Below are 22,452 nucleotides of genomic sequence, written 5' to 3' on the forward strand. Positions count from 1 at the left end.
TTCTTCCCATCTTCTCCCATTCATCAGTTAATCTAGCATGGATACTGCTTAAATAAACAGAGGGAAATTTTGAGAGTTGACAAATGATGCTTCCAGCTGCATAGTCTCTCCTCTTCACCAAGAAGTTAGTTATCAGGGCATATCCATTCAAAATTCAGATTCATATAAATATGTAAGAAAAGTAGGGGGGGAATCTAACATGTCTCTACAAAACAATGAAAGTTGCTGAAATTGATTGATATGGCTATACACCTCACAGAGTAGCTGTAGAATGTTTTTTTTTTAAAAAAATGGAAAAATACCCATTACATTTAACCTTGGTGCTAAAGACAAAGAAAGCACATCATCAAAAGTGAAGGTGATCCAACCTACTGAGGAAACAGCCAGCTGTTCACTGCCTTAGGAAAAGCTAACAGGGTCAGGACCATCCAAACCTTTTATGTAAAATATACCAGGATAATTTACACTGGCATACACGAAGGCCAAGGCCTAATCTTCCTCAATTACAAAATTAGTCTCCATGCATATTTACTGTAATTCCATTTAAGGAGAGGCATCTGTAGAATGATGTGTTTTCTCCCAAACAGTATCATTAGGTAGCAGAGAAAACCACTACCATCCATTCTCCTTAAAGTGTGGCAGAATAAGCCTGGGCAAGTATTAATGAGTATCGGGGGCAGAGGTTATACACATTTTTTAAGTTCTTTAAATGATAAGTTATTGATACAGAGATGTTCTATGCCAGTAACATGTCATTCAGAACATTTTTGAACACAGATCCACTGGTCATCTTGATGGACCTTGAATTGTCCAATTGAGGAGTGGTATAGAGTTAAGTGGGAAAAGTTTACACTCTACGATGTATAAGTGCCCTCCTAGAAGAATCACCTGACTGGTTCCAACATTTCAACATAAAGGAAATAAAATCCAAGTGATTTCTAATATCTTCAAATAAGTAGCAAAATATTAATTGCAAAAATAAGGGGGAATACTCATAAAGATTTTCAAATTTGGTTAAATCTCAAAAAAAAAACAAAACCTGAAGTATTGACTGTCCTTGCTTAACAACCATCATTCAGCAATTAACAATATCAAAGAAAGCCACAGGATATGATTGCAATTTCTGACATTGCCTGCCAGCTTTCCATAAGCAAAGTCATTGGGGATATTGACAGGAAAAATCAGATGCCATGGCCACCTGAGGTCATCATTTAAGGACCTGTGTGGTCCTCAGGTAACAAGAGAAACTGAGCCTTCTGGAACTGCTGTTGCTATGAGACATGATCACATGACACTTTAGGACTGCATCACTTAGTGATGGTAATTCCAGTCCCAATTTGTCTTTGTAAACTGAGAACTACCTGTATTTATACATTTTGTGTGAAGTATGACTCAGCAACTGAACAAATTAAGATTGCATGATCAAATGGATGTAAAATTTACAGGAAAATTGGCATGCAGCATTGGAAATTTCAATGGAAGAAAATCATGAAATTTACAGTGTATGTTATACTTAGACAAAGCTGGCATTCTTAACTCTGTTTCTAATTCTATTTTTAATTATGTCTTTTCTATATTTTATCATTTGTATCTGTAAAGCACTCAGAGGCATTTTGATAGTGAAATGCACAATATCTACCTTTGATAAATATTTTACCAATAATATATTACTCCAATTCTGATAGCTAAAACTGATCATTCATTTTCAAAAAAATGTTGGAAATGTAATAATCAAGTATTTGGTGACTCAGCCATTTTGGAAAATAATGTATAATATAATTAAATGAATTCTAAACATTGAATCTGTTTTCCAATCTGCCATTTATCTACTAAATATAATTAGCTTTTACATCCCCACAAATTATACTAAAAGAGTCTTTAATAAAGTGCTATAAAAATACTTTATATTGGGTATGTCTAGTTTAATGGGAAAAAAGGACTGGGGTGACATGATAGCAATGTTCCAATGTCAGGGGTTGTCACAGAGAAGAGGGAGTCAAGCTATTCTCGAAAGCACCTGAGGGCAGGACAAGAACCAATCGATGGAAACTAATCAAGGTGAGAAGCAACATAGAACTAAGGAGAAGTTTCCTGACAGTTATAACAATTAATCATTGGAACAACTTGCCTCCAGAAGTTGTGAATGCTCCAACACTGGATGTTTTTAAGAAGAGATTAGACAACCATTTGTCTGAAATGATTCAGGTTTCCCGCCTGAAAAGGGTTTGAACTAGAAGACCTCCAAGATACCTTCCAATTATTCTATTCTATTCTATTCTATTCTATTCTATTCTATTCTATTCTATTCTATTCTATTCTATTCCCACCAAACAGATATAAAAGCCTATGATTGGCTTTCTTAATTATACATCAGCAATAATGTCTTATATGTATAGCATACATCAGTCTTATGTTATTTGGCCTTTTCTAAAGTCGTCTTGAATATCTGCCATTTTTCCTTCCATATAGGGCTCCAATCTGTGTTGGATGATCCTATGGATTATTTTGCTATGACATGAAATTAAGGCTATTGTATGAAAGTTTCCACACTTTGTTAACTCTCCTTTTTTATATTGGAATGATTGGCGTCTTCCAATCTGTTGGCCACTATGTTATTCTCTAGGTTTACTGGTATAGGTCAGTTAGAAACTTTACTTTTTTTTTTCTGCTGCTGTTTGCCATATTTCAGTGGGTATTCTAACAGTTCCTGTAGCCTTCCAACTTGGCAATGACTAAAATGCTGATCTAACTTCATCTTCTAGTATTAGCAGTTCTTGTAAATCAGTATCTTCTCAGCTCTCTTGGCATCGCTACTGTACAATGTTTCAGTACACCACTCTATTTTTCTTTGATCTCTTTTAAATCAGCTACTTCTCAGTTACTTTGTGTCCACTGGCATCCTTTAACATATCAATTCAAAGTTGGAACCTCCTTCTGAGTTGTTGTTTTTAAAGATTTTCCTTGTTTTTCCATGTCTATTTCCATCTTCAATGTCTTTATAGATGTTTTTGTAATTCTTGTCTTGTATAAATTGCTTTCTGAGATTTTAATCTTTCTTAGCTTTGACTTCTCTTTTTTCTTGGCAATTTCCCTGGTTCATTCTGACAGTTTGCTTTCTTCTATTTCTTCATCTTTGGCACTCTTTTTTCACATTGATCTTTAATGACTTATGTGATTCCTGCTGTTCACCTTGGAAATGATGGAGATCACATCATTGAAACTGATTGGCTTTCTTCTTCTTTAACATAACTTGAAACTTGCACATCAGAGTTCATGATCTGTTCCAGAATGGCAATGTCTTTGATGCTGTAATTGATTCCTCCACCTCCTTTTACAATAATAGTCAAATTGGTGTCTAGGTGTGTGTGTGTGTGTGTGTGTGTGTGTGTGTGTGTGTGTGTGTGTGTGTGTGTTTTCTATTTGGTGATGTCCATGTACAGAGGTATCATTTTAGTGCTTTAAATACAGTTTGCCTATGAAGATATTGGAGTGGCAGAAATTGATTACAGGTAGTCCTCAAGTTATGACCACAATTGATCCCAAAATTTATGTTGCTAAGTGAAACATTTGTTAAGTGAGTTTGCCCCATTTTATGACTTTTCTTACCATGGCCGTTAAGTGAATCATTGTATTTGTTAAATTATTAACATGGTTGTTGAATTAATCTGGCTTCCCCATTGACTTACTTATCAAAAGGTCGCAAAAGCTGAAACCCCAGGACATTGCTACCATAATAAATATGAGCCAGTTGCCAAGCATCTGAATTTTGATCATGTCACCACACTATGTTCATGTGATCAAGTGTGAAAAACAGTCATAAGTCACTTTTTACAACGCCATTGTAACGGTCACTACATAAACTGTTGTAAATTGAGGATTACCTATAATCAGTCTCCTGTTTCCTAAGCCATAAATCTGACTACATTTTCCTCTTTCACGTTTTCAACTTTGATATTCCAGTCTCCAATCACAAACAGCACTCACTCACTCACTCTATCTATTTAAAGATTTATATAGCTGCCCATCTTAAAGAACTCTGGGTGAATCACAACAAACTTGTTTGCATGATCTGTTGATTTCAAATAGAACATAAAACTTATCAACTTCCCCCCTTCTGCATCAGTAGTTAAGCAAAGCATAAAGTCAGATTATCATGACATTTAAAGAATTGTCCAATCAATATTACTCAGTCATTGACTACACTCTAGCCAAGTACTCTACCAGTCTTGCTATACCTTTCATAACTATAAAAGTAGACCCATTCCTTCTTTTGTTTTTCATCTCCCGAGTAACAAAAACTGTGATCTTATGACTGAAAATGTCCAATCCCAGTCCAGCTCATTTTGTCTAAGATGTCAATTTGTAGCTGTTTCATTTCATATTTCACTGTATTAAGCTTTCACATCTTCATGCTCCTACTGTAATTTTTATCCTTCAAGGTTCAGACTTTTTCCCCTATATGACAACATTAGCAACTAGACAAAAACTTTAATCTAACAATGTCATAAACTTGATTAGTATTTGGAAGGATTCTCACTTTTTCTCAGTACTATGTTGAGTGCCATCCAACTTGACAGGTCCATTATTCAGCACAATATCGTCAATCATTTTATATTTTCAATCCATATAGTTTTCCTGGTAAAAATACAGAAGTGATTTACCACTGCCTTCTCCTACACAGTATAAATTAAAGCTTTGCCATTAAAAAGTGACATCTGCCTCCAGCATCTTCCTACATTGCACTTTATTATAGGTAACTTAAATTTCATCAGAGCCTACAATTGATGTGAAACCTAGACTTGAAACCACCTAATGTATGAAAAATAGTCTTGATTATCTCGGGAGGCTCTTCTTGTTTGAAAAAAATAGTTTAAACTAGAGGCCCTCCAAACTTGGCAACTTTAAGACTTGCGGACTTTAACTCCCAGAATTCCTCATGGCTCAACCCTTCATGACTGGTTGAAGAATTCTGGGAGCTGTAGTTCACAAATCTTTAAAGTTACCAAGTTTGGAAATCCCTGGTTTAAACTATGAGTAAAACTACCAGAATGATTTCTCCTTGAAGTCTTTCAAACATCAAAACTCCAGTCATCCTAAGCCACCAAAGTTCAGTTCACTCTTTGGCTAAGCCAAAACCAAACCAAAAACATAGGAAAATATAATACAATGTATGAAAACAAGTGCCAAAGCTGAATATATAAAATATATTATTAGCAGTTCCAACTAAAGCTCAGGAACTTCAAGTCTTTGCTTTTACTAGAATTCAGCCTCTTAATAAACCTACATCCAGATAAATGTTCGTAGGTATTGTTTTCTGCCACCTGAGGGGCTGCGGTGACTCACGTAGTAAGATGCTGAGCCTGCACTCCGCTGAGGTCGGCAGTGAGTGAATAAACTGCGTAGGGACAGGAAAGGAGCCTCCCCCAATTGCCTACTGGCATCCAGACATGCCACAGATAAAAGATAACACCCCCTGAAAAAATTGCTTTCACAGAGGCAGTCAGCTACCTGGGTGATCCCTGGCTAACACGTGCCATACACTTAAAAAAAATCCACCACCTGAACAACCATTTTATTCCACTGCTTGCTTCATAAATTATAGAAGGATTGGCTCAGAGCTTGCTCAATCACAGTCCATTCTTACCTATCTTGGCACTGATGAATGAAAAGTTAAAGTTGAAATTCCCGAAATGCTTGTGTACCTGAATCATCATTTCAGAATAACGAAGGGCAAATGGTTCAGGAGAAAAAAAGTTAATATTTTTCCCCTTTTTAAAAAAAGTTTCACTTTTGATCCTTGTGAGCATACAGCAACCTTTCACAATTTAAATATTTTCTGATGTTTTGACCTAAGCTTATAAAACGGCAAGGACTGAAACACTAGTAGACATTAATTCTCCAACTTTCTTCAGGCAGAATATGTGTAAAATTGTCACAAGATGAGAAGAATAATCTATCACAAACTTTTTTTTTTCCGGATAAAAAGTAATTACCCATGGAAATATCCATTAGATTGATGGAGAATAAATTATGGAGAATTACAGACAGGTCTAGACTAAATGATGGTCAAAGCTATTTCCAACGGTGAGCACAATGTAGAGTGCTGCAGGACTGCATCGTTCCTTCTCCAAGGAAATCACTGTATCCCTTCTCTACTTTTCCATGTTTTCACAAAACACAAAATGGAAAAGCAAAAGCTTTCAGAGAGTTGCTTCCAAAAATAAGAAAGGCCAACACATCAGCCAGAAAAGTTATCTCGGTAATGAACCAGTTTCCCCACCCCAGCTCTACATTATACACATAATGAAAAGCTTAAGTGACATAAGTTTTTTTTTTTTCAGTATCTGATAGCTGATACAGAATTCTAGCTAACCAGTAGCCACAAAATAAAAAGGCCGATCCTGAAGTATTGATATTGATCAAGCGATCCAAATAGGGAAAGACAAAATATGGCAAGCAAAATGCTGTGAAGGCAACAAATTTGCACTGCAGGTTCTCATGAGGATGTTTGCTAAATCCTGTTAGATTTTACAGTACAGAGTTTAGCTTTCCTTTTGGTTAAGAGCAGAGAGAATGTAATGAATTGCAGCTGCCACAAGCAGTGCCCTGACTGTAGAAATTATTTTTAGCCATAGACGTAGGAAAGGTCAAAAGAAACAGCCTTAGAAAAATGAATAATGACAGGAGAAATTCAGTGGTGTTTTCTTGGAAAGAAGTGCAAACACTGGTCTCTTTTTTCTTCTTTTTTAAAAGTAGCCTTTAAAAAATGGATGAAGTATCTTTTATTTTAAAGTGCAACATTAAGGAAGGAAGGGAGGGAGGGAGAGAGGGAGGAAGGAAGGAATATATTTCATTATATTAAGGTATGAGCAAGCAAAATGACAAACCCCACGTCCTCAAAAAAAATTCCTCTAGATTTTTGCTGTTGTTGTTTCTTATCAATGCAGCAAAAATGTACACCCTGCTTCTGTAGAGGTTTATGACAATGTAGAACAGGGTCAGCATAACTCTCAATCAAAAGTTATTTTCTCACTAAGCAACATCAATGCTGCTCCTAACTTTATTTCAAGTTTTTAATAGAAAATGCCCCATGCTATAACACATTCCTTATTCTGCCCTATTGTATTCTTTGAACAGATACAGAAGGCAATGGAAATTAGCATAACACAGAGTTATGTGATCAGCTTGCATATCAAATTGCACAGGTCTACTTTTGAAAAAGGGGAAATTGGGAGACTTTGTCCTGACTTCCTACATCATATATACCTGCATTTCTGCACATCTAGCCTGGAGAGATTACACAATTGCATGAATTATATTGCTACTTTGTATGAGGAAACAGAACCTTTTGCCAAAGATATTGTTGCATTTTACTGAGTTTAATTATGCTTGACTCATCCAACATTCAACCATATAGATCAATTTGCACTTTTCTGAAGCTGACCAAAGAAGGAAATATAGGTTATGCATTTTCTGTTTCCATATTAAAACTTGTTGTTCATGCCAGTGTAATTGTGAAACTCATCTACCATACTGAAACTTATTGACAAACCCTGGATGAAACATTGTAAGCACAGTGCCAAGTTGCAAAGAAGATGAAGATATGGAAGGGATAGAAATCATTAAAATGTTATTTATCAAATAAATAATGGGCAGATTTCTGCAACTTATTTAGCAAAGAAATAAAGCATGTATTCTTAAAACACATACTCTCTCAAAAGTTATAGCTGTGATTTGAATGCAGTTTGGGACAATTTACTAGCCATATCTGTATTTTTAAGATTCTGTTAAATAAAGTACTGAATCAGAATTTTTTGCCCTTATCTGTAAACAAACATAGAAGGAATACCTGTTTGACTGAATAAGGCAAGGCTTTGGAAAGATAACATACATATGTTGAATACTGTTATAAATTTTGCTAAGAGGGCTAGGCTAGTTCAGTTGCTAAGGAGGCATATCTAGTTACAAAGCTACTCTGGTCTCCCTCCCATAGATGGCACTCCCTCCTGGGCAGGTGCATACTATAAAAGAAAGCACTGGGCTGCAGCCCCCATTATTTTGATGTTCTGCAGAAGCTTATGGGATCCATAGGAATTTTTGGAAATGAAGACATACTTAATGCCAGCTCTGATTTTTCCTGATATTTCTCCCATCCAAGAATCAACCAGGTTTACCCATATTAATTTTAGAGCCCATGCAAGATCCCAGAGGACCCATCCAGTGATACCCATCCAGCCATAAACATCAAATATCAATTATTACCACTGCAACACTGGTAGCTTTCCAAAAATCTAGACATAATTCATTATCAAGGGATTTCAGATGTGGTCCTTTTTTACTGTATATTAAACTGGTATCCACTGGAAGAGCAAAATGTGGTTGGGTTACAATATTCTAATCAATGAAATTATTTTTAAGCATCTGGTTCAGTTTGGCTTTCTTGGGTGTGGGGGGAGGGAAGATAAAATGAGAATAAGTAAGATAGATAGATAGATAGATAGATAGATAGATAGATAGATAGATAGATAGATAAGACAGACAGACAGACAGACAGACAGATAATTATTTGCAAATCTGGTTGCTCTCTGCCTCCAGACACCCTTGAGGACATGCCATTCATTCTATGCCTTCCATTGTAGTGAAAAAGGGTTGGAAATCCAGTCCAAAAGACAAATAACTTTCCTAGACCAAACCTCGGGAATTCACTTCATCATCACTCACTTTCTTCCTACCGGGGTAAGGGCAGGCAAGGACACGGAGGGCACTTGGAGGGCACTTGAGGCGCTGAAGAGAAGGGAACAGGCCAGAGGAAAGATAAGAGGCTGAAAAGGAGCCAGCAAGGGCTGCTTAAGAAAGGGATCCCTTGGAATCGAGTCCTTGCGAAGGAGTTGCTTGCTGCCTGTGGGCAACGACATGGCTGCCCGACCTTGCTCTCCTCCTCCTCTCAGTGCCTGTCCACCGCTTTTTTTTTGCCAACGAGCGCAGTTCGCATTCCGCCCGAGGCCTCTAGAGCGCCCGAGAAAGAAGGCGCGCACATGGGAGTCAAATGACGAGAGCAAAGCAAAGGAAACGCTTCGGGAAGGTCACCCAGAAACTCGGCGCGCCCAAGAAGAGCGCAGAAAAGCGGCCCCAATCGCCCTCCACGACTCTCTCTCTTTCCCCTCAGCGAGCAGGTAGACTCAAGGCCAGGCAGGCAAACGCATCCTCCGCCGCTGTTTAAAATAGGAGCGAAAAGACGCTTCTGGGAAGGGGAGACCGACCGGCAGCCGAGCCGCCGTCTGTGGACTGGGGCTGAGGGGAGAAGCAGAAACGACGGGCGAGAAAAAGAGAGGTTGGCGGGGACGGAATTGCAAACTTCCCGAAGCAGCCGTGCCTGAACTTAGCCTTAAGGGGGATAGGAACGGATGCCCCTTTTCCTCACCAACGCGCCAAGAAACCGACGTGAGAAGCGGGGCTCAGGGCGCGCCCTGGCCTTGAAACACTGTAGGTAGGGCAATCATGAATCACCGCTGGAGGGCGAGGAAGTTGTCCCCGACCATTCCGAATGACGGTCTCCGGAGGCCCGTCGTGACTCGGAGCCTTTCCTCTTCCCCCCCCCCCTCTTCTTCTCCTCCTTCCCCCGGCATCTTTTCTGCAGCTGCGGGCGTCAAATGGCGGCAGAAGCAAAGCCCCGCTAGTTCGTCTCCCGCCTCCAGCGAGTCTCCCGCTCTCCCTCTGTTCCTCCCGATCCCCGCGGCGGAGCCCAGGGCTGGTCCACCATGATGTCGCGTATACCTAAAGCCTCAAGCGCCCTTGCCTTGCCTTACCGCGTGCTCCCCGTCTTTTTCGTGACTGCAGCAAGGCTTCGGAGGCGAGACAGCGGGCGAGACAGAAGCGGCGACGGAGGAGGGATGGAACGGGGCGGGCCTCCCCTGCGCTGAGCCCAACATAGCTTAAAACGAGGAAACCCGGCACGCACCGTAGTGGCTCTGGCAAGCGAACAGATGGAACCACCCGGCTCGCAGAAGGACGTGCCTGCCCCGGCGTCGCACACGCTCGCCTGCCCCCAGGCTGCGGATAGGCTGAGGGCTGGAGAGGCAGCGAAAAGCGAGGCAGGACTTTCCGTGCCGAGGCAGCCACTCCGCCAATCCAAGGGCGTCGTCTCTTGCGTCTTTTACGCATCCGGGAGTGCGCCAAGATGCCAGATGTCCGGAGTGGGGGGTGGGGGCGAGGCTGTTGGCTGCAAGGCGTGGGATCCGCCGTGGTGGATGCTGTAAATACAGAGGTGATGAAAAGAAGGGGGAAAGCGCCTTGGTGTTAGCCCTCACCCAAATCCGTGCAGGTCAAATTCTTGGGGAGGAGATGAAGTGAATTAGGATGAATAGCTAATCCTCCTCTTCTGGACCTGTTGGTTTAGCTCCATGAAGAAGTGAGCAAAGTCCATTAAGCACATCGAACGGGAAAGAGATGGGGGGGTAGCAATGAGATGCTATTGATTCGTGCCCCAAGCCAGAATTTATTTAACCATGGGTTTATGGAAGAAGACACAGTTGCCTAGATTCAAGCAGCATAGATTCCGAATCACAAGATGCCGATTCACTTACTAAACCTTATTGATCCAATTGTGGCATAATGTGATGGACAAGTCCAGGTGCTCTCATTGTTTGCTGTAACCGTGTTTATGGCTTATGTTTTCACATAAAGCTAAGCCATCTGTGGGACAGCTTCCTCAAAAATACCTTTTGATGTCATGCAGAGGAATTTGAGTTACATTCTTGGCCTCTGAATTCCTAAAAGTAACATTACTTTTATATGACTATACATATACACGTACAAATTTTACAGACTTTATTTCTCAATAAGATATCACTATAGTTACATTAAAGAATTTCAGTTCAACTTACACTGCTAATCTGCCTGCATTCCATTTCCAAATGCCTTTAATTGCAAATACCAATGTTGCAGGAAAAATGTAAAATATCCTTATTGAGCTATGATTGACTGATTGTGTGGACTATTGACTATTTGTGGACTCTTAGTGATAATATTGATAAATTTTCTCTATGGTGATTTGTCCTTAACCTAGTATTTCAGGTCTTCCAGTGTATTCATTGCCCCTGTAACTAAATCTATCCACTATGTTGCTGGTCATCCTCTTTCCTTCTACCTTTCCCAACCTTAAGATTCTTTTCTAGGGAGCTTAGTCTTTGCATAATTTGTCCAAAGTAGGATAATTTGAGCCTAGTCATTAATGTCTCAAGTAAGAACTCTGGGTTGATTTGTTTGATGATTCATTGGTTTGTTTTCCTGGCTGCATTGAGCATTATGTGAAAACAGTGTGGAATATATACATATTTTTCAAGGCATACTTTTGTAAGTATATATATATTGGTAAATAAAACTTTAAAACAGATGCTCATTTCCATAGACCAAATTCTTATTTATATGTCAATTTCTGTGGCTAATTCTAGAACTCTTATTTTCTGCCTTCTCTTTCTTCCCTTTTACTTTGATTTGTGTTTTTAAAGAAATATTTCTTATGGTGAAACTCTGGAGTAATACTTTGCTGAAATTTAGAAATATGTTGAAACTCTTCTTCAGGTTACAATTAGAAAGATCACGATGTGGGCATTTGAAGTCATAAAAACATTAAGTTACATATAATACTGGTATAAAGCAAAAAGATTACCTCATTTGGATAATGAAATGTCTGCAAGGAAACAGCCAAGCTTAGACAGCACCAAGGACCCCTCTATTCAACCCTGAGCAACAAATATTCTCATTTATTTATTTATTTGTCACATTTACATATGACTGCCATCTCACAGAAAGTGACTCTGGGCAGCATACAATGATATATGTTTTTAAAAGATACATTCAAAATTGATTACAACTAATAAAAGTATAGTAGGTTTTTTTTACTAAAGTAAGTAAAGATTAAAACCATAAGCAGGAGAATATTACATATAATAAAGCCAACACATGGGCTCCCAGTTATGAAGTGATTTCTAGGCTTATTTTTTTTTAAAAAAAAAAAAACATTTTTAAGCTTTCTGGAAAGCCATGAGAGTTAGTGCCAACCTCACCACAGGAGGAATAATGTTCCAGAGGGCTGGTGCCACAGCAGAAAAGGCCACCACCTACACTCCATCAGATGGAATTTCATTGTAAATGGAACCCACTGAATGCCTTTTTATCAGGCTTGAGAGGACAGGAAGGTGGAATCAGTAGTCCTTCGGATAACCCAGCCATATGTCATATAGGGTTTTAAAGATCAAAACCAGCACCTTGAATTGTAACCAGAAGCAAAGTGGAAACCAATTAAAGCGATGAACCAGAGGCATAACTTGTATCCTCTTAGAGCACACATAACTGCCTATTCTGCTCCCTTTTGCACCAACTGCAACTTCTTCAAGGGAAGCCCATGTAGACTGCATTACAATAGTCCATACAGTAGATGACTTGAGCATGAATAACTGAACAGAGCCTCACAATCCAGGAAAAGTACAAGTGGTGGACAAAACAGAGATCAAACAAAGCAAAGGTCCCCTGGTCCACTACTGGCAGCTGCTCCTCAAGCAGGATGTCCAGATTGGATATGTCTGAGAAGGGGATGGTAGTCCAGAAGACCCTAAAACCTAAAGTTACTCAGTTACATAGTAGGAGCTGAGGGCAAGGTCTCATTCCCAATCAACACCAACTGGTATTGGACTCCGAAGAAAGAAGAGAACCAGGACAATACTATGCCAATGGTACTAAAAGTCACTGAGAAGAACAGTCAAGAACAGTCAGGATGGATGTGTACCTCATCTCACACCCACCAGAGATCATCCGAAAGCATGATCAATACCATTTTCATTCCAAACTAAGCCTGAATCTTGCCAGAAAATAGTCCAGATAATTTGCTTCATCCAGGATCCACTGAAGCTGCTGCATGATCATTTCGCTGTGCCCTTAAGACCCTGCTGTTCCGCCAGGCCGGGCTATCAATGTAATGATTTTAAATTGGATGTTTTAAATTTTGGGGGGTTTTAATATTGAACTGAAATTATTTAATAATTTTAAATTATTTTAATTGTTGTTTGTCTTTGTGCTTTTAATAGGCTGTACACCACCCTGAGTCCTTCGGGAGAAGGGCGGTATAGAAACAAAATAATAATAATAATAGTAATAATAGTTGTTATTATTATTATTATTATTATTATTATTATTATTATTATTATTATTTCCCGCACAACCTTCCCTAGAAAACGGAGGTTGGACAATGAATGAAAATTGTCCGGTATCATGGGGTCCAGCTTTAGTCATCCTGCAGGAGCATGGATCTAAGGAGCTGATAGCTTGCACTGATAGTCCTAATGATCTTATCTAATTCTTCAAATCCAACAGGGTAAGAACAGTACCCCACTGGATGTGTACTAAGGCTGACCTCAGTATAGGGAACAAATTTGAGTGATAAGAGATGCTCTGAAAATTCTTCTGTTCAACCTTGCAGATGAATCATAGAAACATAAGGCTGGAAGGGACCTTGGACATCTTCTAGTACAACCTCCAGTCCAGGGTAGAAGTTCTTATTCTATCCTGAATAAACGGTTGTCCAGACTTTTCTTGAAAACCTCCAGTGATGGATGTCACACAACTCTGGGAGGCAAGCTGTTCCATTAACTAATTGTTCTCACTATCAGGAAATTTCTCCTTAATTCCAGGTTGGATCTTCCTCTGACGAGCCTCTGTTACTTCTTGTCCTGCTCTTAGCTCTCCAAATAAGTCCTATCTCCCTGCATTGACCCTCCCCTTTCCCTGTGACAGCCCTTCAAGTATTTTCTAGGTTGCCTTTGCATAGAAAGATCAGGACACCTGAAACAAGACCACTGAATGGCAATCTGTAGATACAATAGAGCAGAGATGTATTCTCACAGCTGTTCTTACCACAATAAGATAAACCTTAATGTTAGTTCTTACCATGTTCAGTCAAATTCAACTTTCATTGATCTCCAATGGCAGTCTAGTTTTCCCTTCTCTTGAAAGCCAGAAACAAAATGGCTTTTGCTACAGGGGATACATGACAGTCCTGAGCCCCCTGCTTTCTGCTGTGACTGACCCTCAAAGCTAGCCTGGTCACAACCTTTCACTTCCTCCAAAAGGGAGGACCAGATAGTCTTCTGAGTCATTTGCAGAATTCTGTATAGCTTCTTAATCCAAAGGCCATGAAACATCGTGGCATGTTGCCTTCTCTCCCTGGGACAGATTGATTTGTCACACTGAGTTCTCCAAGAAACCACTAAATGCCACTCCTACATGACATTGCAAAGCAGTGACTAGACGATGTTGCAAAACAATAACTGGGAAACTTTCACATTGGTGCCAGAAACAAAAACGCTGCTAGGATCTATGCCAGACCAACTAACAATCAGGTTGCCACCCATAAAAGATACAATAGGGGCATACTCCAGGGGTGAAATCCAGCAGGTTCTGACAGGTTCTGGAGAACCGATAGTGGAAAGTTTGAGCAGTTCGGCAAACCAGCAAATACCACCTCTGGCTGGCCCCAGAGTGGGGTGGGAATGGAGATTTTGCAATATCCTTCCCCCAGGAGTGGGGAGGGAATGGGGATTTTGTAGTATCCTTCCCCTGGAGTAGGGAGGGAATGGAGATTTTGCAGTATCCTTCCCCTGCCACGCCCACCAAGCCACGCCCACCAAGCCACACCATGCCCACCAAGCCATGCCCACAGAACTGGTAGTAAAAAAATTTGGATTTCACCATTGGCACACTCCCTTTAGCAAACCTTCCAAGTGGCCCCAGTTATCCTAGAAGTGACCAGGGCATTAATAACAATTTAATCTGCCTTGAGCTGCCTAAACCAACTTGCTGCTCTCAGATGAGGGAGAACTGGTAACATTATCATGGCCAATTACAATTATTGCTCTCTTTCAGTTTTTGTGACTTTGATGCACCTTCTGATTCAACTCAGTGGCTTCCCTTTAGGTTTTAAGAATATGAATATGAATATGAATATTCATACAATATTCTCTCTGAGGCTTGATTATAAAACCTCAGTACATGTCAAAATCTGTAACCATAGAGCACAATCAAGGAAGCAAAATTCACAGAGTCTTTTTAATAAGTTTTAATGCCAAGAATAAAGGATGGGAGCCCAGACTTGTGACAACTAAGGCAGCCTTCTTTTATTAGTATGTTCATCTTTAAAGCTTTTGAATTTCTTTTCCCCAGGCTATTTGCATTATAGGCCAATAATCTATTACTTTGAGAAGTTAATGGTCTCTAATAATCTGTTACTTTGAGAGTAATGGTCTATGATTATTTTTGTGTAGAGGTAGAGCTTCTTCTCAGACTCAATAGTTCCATTCATGTCAGCGGATTAAATAATGTGGCTATGTAGACAATGCAATTCAGCACATGGCATGCCATCAACTATGACAAGAAGATACATAATGCCAATTTCCACTTGAGTCAGGTTTATTCCTTGTAGCTCCATGGATATATTAGGCAATAGTATGGAAATGGATTTACATTGCCTTGTAATAAGATTTTTTAAAATGTCCCAGTTACAGGCCCAATCTCTTATTCAGATTATAAATAGGTTCAACTCTGCTTAATTTTCTCAAAATCAGCTTAGATGCTATCATTGGTATGTTTCATTCATGATGGACAATAACTTTTTTTTTAAATAGTTTTATTTTTCACCTTTAAAATAGAAAAAAACATAAAAAAACAGTAAGAAACAAGACAAACATAACAATGTATCATATTTTTACAGCCTTCCGTATCAGCATGTATATTCTGCATTTATAATTAGTTCTTCTACTTTACCTTTCTATCCTTTATAACAATTTTAACAGCTATTATAACCGTACTAGTTACGTATATTTACATTATACTTACTTATATAATCAGTAATTTAACTTTGACAGTATTTAATAACTTTAATTTTTGTTTGATTGATATTAATTAAAAACTCCTATTTCTTATTTTGGTTTCTGTTTTCTAGCCACTTGTACATTCTATTCCACACTTTATAGTAATCCGAATCTTCTCTTCCTTTTATTTCCGTAGTCATTTTGTCCATTTCTGCACATTCAAGTATCTTTCTATAGAACCGGTAGTAAAACCGGCGGGAGGCTCCACCCACCGACCCCAACGTCATCAGAACATTTCTGCGCATGCGCAGAAGAGCCCCGTTGCGAACTGGTAGTAAAGGTAAGTAGAACCCACCCCTGCTCTGATGGTATATTAATCTCTTTCCAATTTTGTGCGAGGGTAATCCTAGTCGCCGTTAATATATGTAGTATCATATATTGCAAGGTTTTTTTCCCATTTTTGGGTCTAATATTCTTAATAAGAACAGCTCCGGTTTAAGTTCTATCTTTTGCTGCATTATTTCTTCCAGCCAATAATGGACAATAACTTAATAACATTTTTTCATGGGGATGTTACTTTCTTTGGACACTAGAACAGAGCAGAGCAGAAGTAATTCCCGAAGACTAACCAGAAGATTGTGGACTTCTCTGCGTCAGAGACTGAAGAAGGCAGTCCTTCCAAACTGTCAGCCTGAAGACCTGGCAGGCAACCAGATCCCCTGAAGCAACTCTTGGAGATAATGAGCTTCTGCAGATGGAGGCTGGTTCAGATAAAGAGGGCCTAGCCCAAGAGCATGCCAGCAGCTGCAGATGGCAAATCTACAGACACAAAAGATGTGTGAGGATAGAGCAGCAGTATCTGAGACTATAGATAAGAGCAGCCTCCAGGCCCTTTTCCAGCTATTAGAGCTAACTATCTAAGTCTGGATATGCATTCCTGTTGCTCACAAATGCCTTGTGATCCATCAGAAGCAGCTTATGGAATTCTTTGACACTAAAAAACTGAAGTGTTACAAGAAATACTCATATCTCTACCTCTCCTTTCTCCTGCTGACTGATTGTTGATTGCTCCCTCAAGTTTCAAGGCAGGTTTTAAGTAATCTCTGGCCAATTACTCCCCCAGTTCCCAGCCAATGATATAGCAAATCATACCACTGTCCATCTTATATATATTTGCCTTGGCATTCGCTTTGCATTTACTGGCATAGAGGGGGGGGGAGTCAAATGAGAACAGAATGCAACAGTCTGTCCATTGGTGGATGAGAGCTGGTAGGATCACAAACTCACTGGTTATCCAAATACAATGCAAAGTGCTCCTTGTTATCTATCAAGCTTTACCTTGGTTTGGGTTTAAGAACCTGCCAATTATCTGCTTCAAGCCTATCAACCCATTTGGTCTCTGAGTCCCAAATTGTGACGCTGAGGATCTCCCCACCCCTCCCCCCATTTGAGATTTGGGAAAGGAGGAGACAATGTTTTTCAGGCCCACCTGCATACCTGGGGAACAGTTTGAAAGCTTACTACTGGAGATCCTTATAAGAGATCCCCTTCCTGACAGTCTTAGGAAAGCTAGTGAAAACAGAATTATGTTCTAAAGCTTAGTCTGTAAAACTGCTGGAACTTGGATGCTGAGGCAGAGCTGACATTTTTATGTCTTTGTCTATTTTATGATTTTATGAATACAGTGTAAAGAACTGTGAATCCTTATAGATCTGATGATCTGTAAATAATATAAACAAACAGCAGATGCCATGCCATGTTACAGTCTCACATACTCATATTGTGCTGCTTGAGTTCTCTTTGGTAGCTTCTTTCTTTTACTGTCTGATTCACCATTGGTTTGTTAAGATTGCAGTTTGGGAGCTGGGGGAAAGCTTCAAGTCAGTCCCTGCAGTTTTGCAGGCAAGATTTCAGAAGTGGTTTTGCTATTGTTTCCTTCCTGTCAGTGGTGGGTTCCTCCCGGTTCGGTCCGGTTCGGCCGAGCCAGTAGCGGTGACAATATGAGGTTCTCCCCCCCGCCCTCTCACCCTCCCACCCCCTCACATTATTCTTACCTTTTATTTGGTCCCACCCCCAATCTATTGCTGCCTCCTGAGTCCCAGCTGATGACTAGAGGGAAAAAAACTGTTTAAACTCTTGCCGCGGGGCTTCAAAGGGCCGTCCTACAGCTGATCACTGTTAAAAGCAAACAAATGAGTCGGGTCGTAAGTGCGAGAACTGGTCGTAAGTGCGAGGACCTTCCAGAAATGACTCTGACCAGCTAGCCACACCCACCTAGTCACATGACCTCCAAGCCACACCCACAAAATAAGCCACACCCACAGAACCGGTAGTAAAAAAATTTAGAACCCACCCCTGCTTCCTATGACTAAGAGACAGTAACTGGCTCTTAGTCACCCAGCTTTGTGCCAAAAGTGGGACTGGACCTCACAGTCTCCCAGTTTCTAATCTGGTGCCAACCCGATTCTTATTTATATTGGTTGCTTTAAGGGTTTTTTAAAAACTTAATTACTGTATTATCTGGTGCTACTTTCTTTCTGCAGGCCAAGATTGTGGGTACACTTAGCTGCTACAGATCATTAGTTGTTGTAGTAAAGGGGCTTCCACATGACTCTAATCTTGGAGACACTATTTCAGTAAAAAAAATGTTATTTTAATTTCTGTAAATTCATATCAAATGTCTTCATATCATTCATATCAAATGACCATTAACAAGGGGAGTCCTTAGGAAATACAGTAGTCTTCTATGATCCAGAGACGCAATTTGATCTGACCCAAATGTCAGCTGTTTCAGGGTTTTATATGAAATGCCCTAGATTACCATAATTTGAAGCAAGCCATATCTTTCAGTAATTTTCCTTTGTTATAATGACGCATATCTGGCCACTAAAATGTATACTGTTATATATTTTGTGGACAACTCTGTGCATTCATATAAAGAAGTTATGTCTAATAGAAAATGAAAATATGCTTTCATTGTTATGCTTATCTCCCAGAAGATGGCAGTAAAACTCTTCAAAACATCCTTCAAAAAGCCCTTCAAAACATCCTAAGCAAACCAAAAGACCCAGCAACCCCAGAAGAAAAAACAGGAGTCATCTACAACATACGACCTAAGAACTGCAACAACCACTTTGTAGGACAAACAGGCAGAAGACTAGCAAAACACATCCATGAACACCAACTGGCAGTCAGAAGGCATGACGAAAATTCTTTAATTTCCCCAAATATAGATAGATTTAACCCAAGGGGGGGTTCTACTTACCTTTACTACCGGTTTGCAATGGGGCCGCGCGCATGCGCAGAAGCGTTTTCATGATGTCAGGGTCAGTGGGAGGGGCCTCCCGCCAGTTTTACTACCGGTTCTATAGAACCGGTGTGAACCGGGGGCAACCCACCACTGATTTAACCATAGTTTCAATTGGGAAAATGTGACAATCCTAGACCAGGCCAAATCCAAAAAATGCCAGGGAATTTCTAGAAGCCTGGCACGCTGACAAATCAGCCATCAAATAGACAAATAGACATTAACAACATCTATAGACTGTGCAAAAGAGACAATCAACCAGCCCCTTAACAGATTAACAGAGCTGGAAGGGAAGATAGTTAATTAGGAACAATTTGAAGGATGCAACTATGGGTGACTTTTCAAAATCTGTCATCCTTAAAAATGACTATAGTACGTGACAGACACTGACCAGTTTCCCCACTGATAGGTGGTAAAAGAATAATTGGTGCCTGATAAGGTGGGTCCTCTTGTGCACAGAGACTGCTTACAGGCATGCTTCTATTTAAGGAAATGGTGATGTTTTCTTGTTTGTTGCTTGTTTTAATTTCATCTGTATAAAACAAATCATTTGGATTTCTAAAACATGGTTAGCACAGTCCTCTCCAACACAACACTTTTCAGACATATTGAACTTTCAGCTTTAAAAATGGCCATGCTGGCTGGGAGTGATGGGAATTGAAGTGCAACAGAACTGTAGAGTTCCATGTTGGATATGGGTTTAAAGTGTTCTGCAGAGCCATTAATATTACAATATTTCCTTCAGCCACAAGGACATGAACTAAGATTTAGCACATGTGAATCCAGCTAAAGTTATAACTGTCACTTATATTTATTACTACTGTATGTTATTGTTTTCTAGGGTTGGAGAAATAGAGTAACAATGATGGAGCCATCGTAACAGTGTACAGTAGCCAGTTTAAGATGCAATTAGAAAATTCCAAGGCCAGGAATCAAGCATGAGTCCCAGTGACAGCATGGACCCATTCATATTGTTGTCTTGGCAGCAATACAGAATGCTCTTCCTACATAGGTGCAACTTTGTGGAACGGAACGGAACGGAACGGAACAGAACAGAACAGAACAGAACAGAACAGAATAGAACTGGAAGGGACCTTGGAGGTTTTCTAGTCCAGTCCCCTGCTCAAGCATTTTAGACATGTTGTTGTCCAATCTCTTCTTAAAAACCTCCAGTGATGAAGCTTCCACGATTTCTAAAGACAAGCTGTTCCACTGGTTAATTGTTCTCACTGTTAGGAAGTTTCTCCTTAATTCCAAGTTGCTTCTCTCCTTGATTAGTTTCCATCCATTGTTTCTTGTCCAGCCCTCTGGTGCTTTGGAAAATAATTTGACCCCCTCTTTTTTGTGGCAGCCCCTCAAATATTGGAATACTGCTATCATGTTACCCATAGTTCTTCTTTTCTCTACACTAGCCAAACCCAAATCCTGCAACCATTCTTCATATGTTTTAGGCTCCAGGTCTTTGATCATCTTAGTTGCTCTTCTCTGAACTTTTTCTAAAGTTTCAACATGTCTTTTGTAGCGTGGTGACCAAAATTGGTTGCAACATTCCAGGTGTGGTCTTACTAAGGTTTTATAAAGTGGTACTAATACTTCATGTGATCTTGATTCTATGCCTCTGTTTATATAACCCAGGATTATATTAGCTTTTTTAGCTGCTGCCGCACACTGCTGGCTCATATTCAAGTGGCAATCCACTAGGACTCCAAGGTCCCTCTCACAGTTACTGTTTTTGAGCCAGGTCCTGCCTAATCTATACTTTTACCTTTGGTCTTTCTTGCCTAAATGTAAAACTTTCTTTTTCTCCACATTAAAATTCATTTTTTTGACAGGGCCCATTGTTCAAGGCTGTCAAGATATTTTTGGATCCTGAGCTTGTCTTCTGGGGTGTTGGCTATTCCTGCCAGTTTAGTCTCATCTGCAAATTTGATGAGTTCCCCTTCTATTCCCTCATCTAAGTCATTTATGGGGATATTGAAGAGTACTGAGTTTAAGACAGAACCTTGTGGTACCCCACTGCTTCCTTTCTTCCATGTAGATGTAGTACCATCAAGGACCACTTGTTGAGTACAGTTTGTCAGCCAGCTACAAATCCATCTGGTGGTGATGTTGTCTATTCTACATTTTTCTAGCTTACCAAGAAGTAGGTTGCGGTCTTGTCAAATACCTTGCTGAAGTCTAAATATAATACGTCCACAACATTTCTCTGGCCTACTAATTTAGTCACTTTATCAAAGAATGAAATAAGATTGGTTAGGCATTATCTGTTTTTAACAAACTCATGCTGGCTACAAGTTATAACTTTATTTGTTTCTAGATGTTCGTAGAGCTGTTTTTTTATTACATCTTCTAGGATCTTCCCAGGTATTGATGTCAGCCTGCTTGGTCTGTAGTTTCCTGGATCTGTTTTTTCCCCCTTTGTTGAAGATGGGAACTACATCAGCCCTTTTCCAATCCTCAGGTATTTCCCCAGTGCTACAGGATTTTTGAAAGATATGGTACAATGGTTTTGAGTTAATATCTGCCAGCTCCTTCAGAACTCTGGGAAGTAATCTGTCAGATCCCAATTATTTATATTCATTAAGATCAGATAGGTGTTCTCTTACCATTTTCTTGCTTGTTTTAATTTTTATTTCGAGTCTATCTTTTATGGTAGTTTTTTTGGTAGGTTGGGCTACAGTTTCTTTTTGCATGAAGACTAATGCAAAAAATGAGTTAAGCAACTCTGTTTTCTCCCTACTGCCTGTTATTTTCTTGCCATCTTCTCTCTTTAGTGGATCAACTATTTCCTTGACTTTTTTCTTGTTATTAATATGTTGAAAGAATCTTTTTTTTTTTTTGTTATCTTTGACTTTTGTGCAAGTGTTCATTCTGAGCCTTTGCTTTCCTGACTTTATCTTTGCAGATTTGGGCTATCTGCTGATATTCTGCCTTAGTTATGTGTCCCTCTTTCCATTTTTTGTACTTGTCCTTTTTGTCTTTCAGTTTATCAGAGAGATCTTTATGCAACCATGCTGGTTTCTTCTTGAATTTCTTGTTTTTCTTTTTCAGTGGTATTGTGCTGGACTGGGCTTTTATGATCACATTTTTCAGAGTTTCCCATGCTTCTTGAGTTGTTTTCCCCTTTAGGATTTTCATCTATGGAATCTTTCCTAGGCTCTCTCTGAGTTTGTTAAGATCAGCTCTTTTAAAGTTTAAGACACTGGTTGGATTATGTTCTATTGCTTGTGTTTGCATTATATTGAATTCCTGTATGACATGGTCACTTTCACTTTTTCTCTGTTA

General features: G+C 39.6%; 1 protein-coding gene across 4 annotated transcripts in view; it reads right to left on the bottom strand.

Moving 5' to 3' along the window:
- Positions 1-22,452, bottom strand: part of VDAC1 (voltage dependent anion channel 1) — a 54,481-nt gene that overhangs the window by 18,148 nt on the left and 13,881 nt on the right. The window contains exon 1 of one of the 4 annotated variants that reach the window (XM_034404153.3): positions 9,959-10,221. The exons of 1 other annotated variant lie outside the window; for it this stretch is intronic. Coding sequence is in view for 1 of the 3 variants with exons in the window: in XM_034404146.3 (XP_034260037.1) it covers positions 9,807-9,929 (123 nt within the window). In the remaining 2 variants the exon portion in view is untranslated. Of the gene's footprint in view, positions 1-4,537; positions 4,631-9,806; positions 10,222-22,452 lie in introns of those variants that run through there. 2 more of the 4 variants (XM_034404146.3, XM_087887435.1) reach the window with 2 other exon arrangements.

This window comes from Pantherophis guttatus, chromosome 2 (assembly GCF_059756535.1).
Source record: "Pantherophis guttatus breed Tessera chromosome 2, ASM5975653v1, whole genome shotgun sequence".
In the NCBI taxonomy this organism is placed as follows: Eukaryota; Metazoa; Chordata; class Lepidosauria; order Squamata; family Colubridae; genus Pantherophis; species Pantherophis guttatus.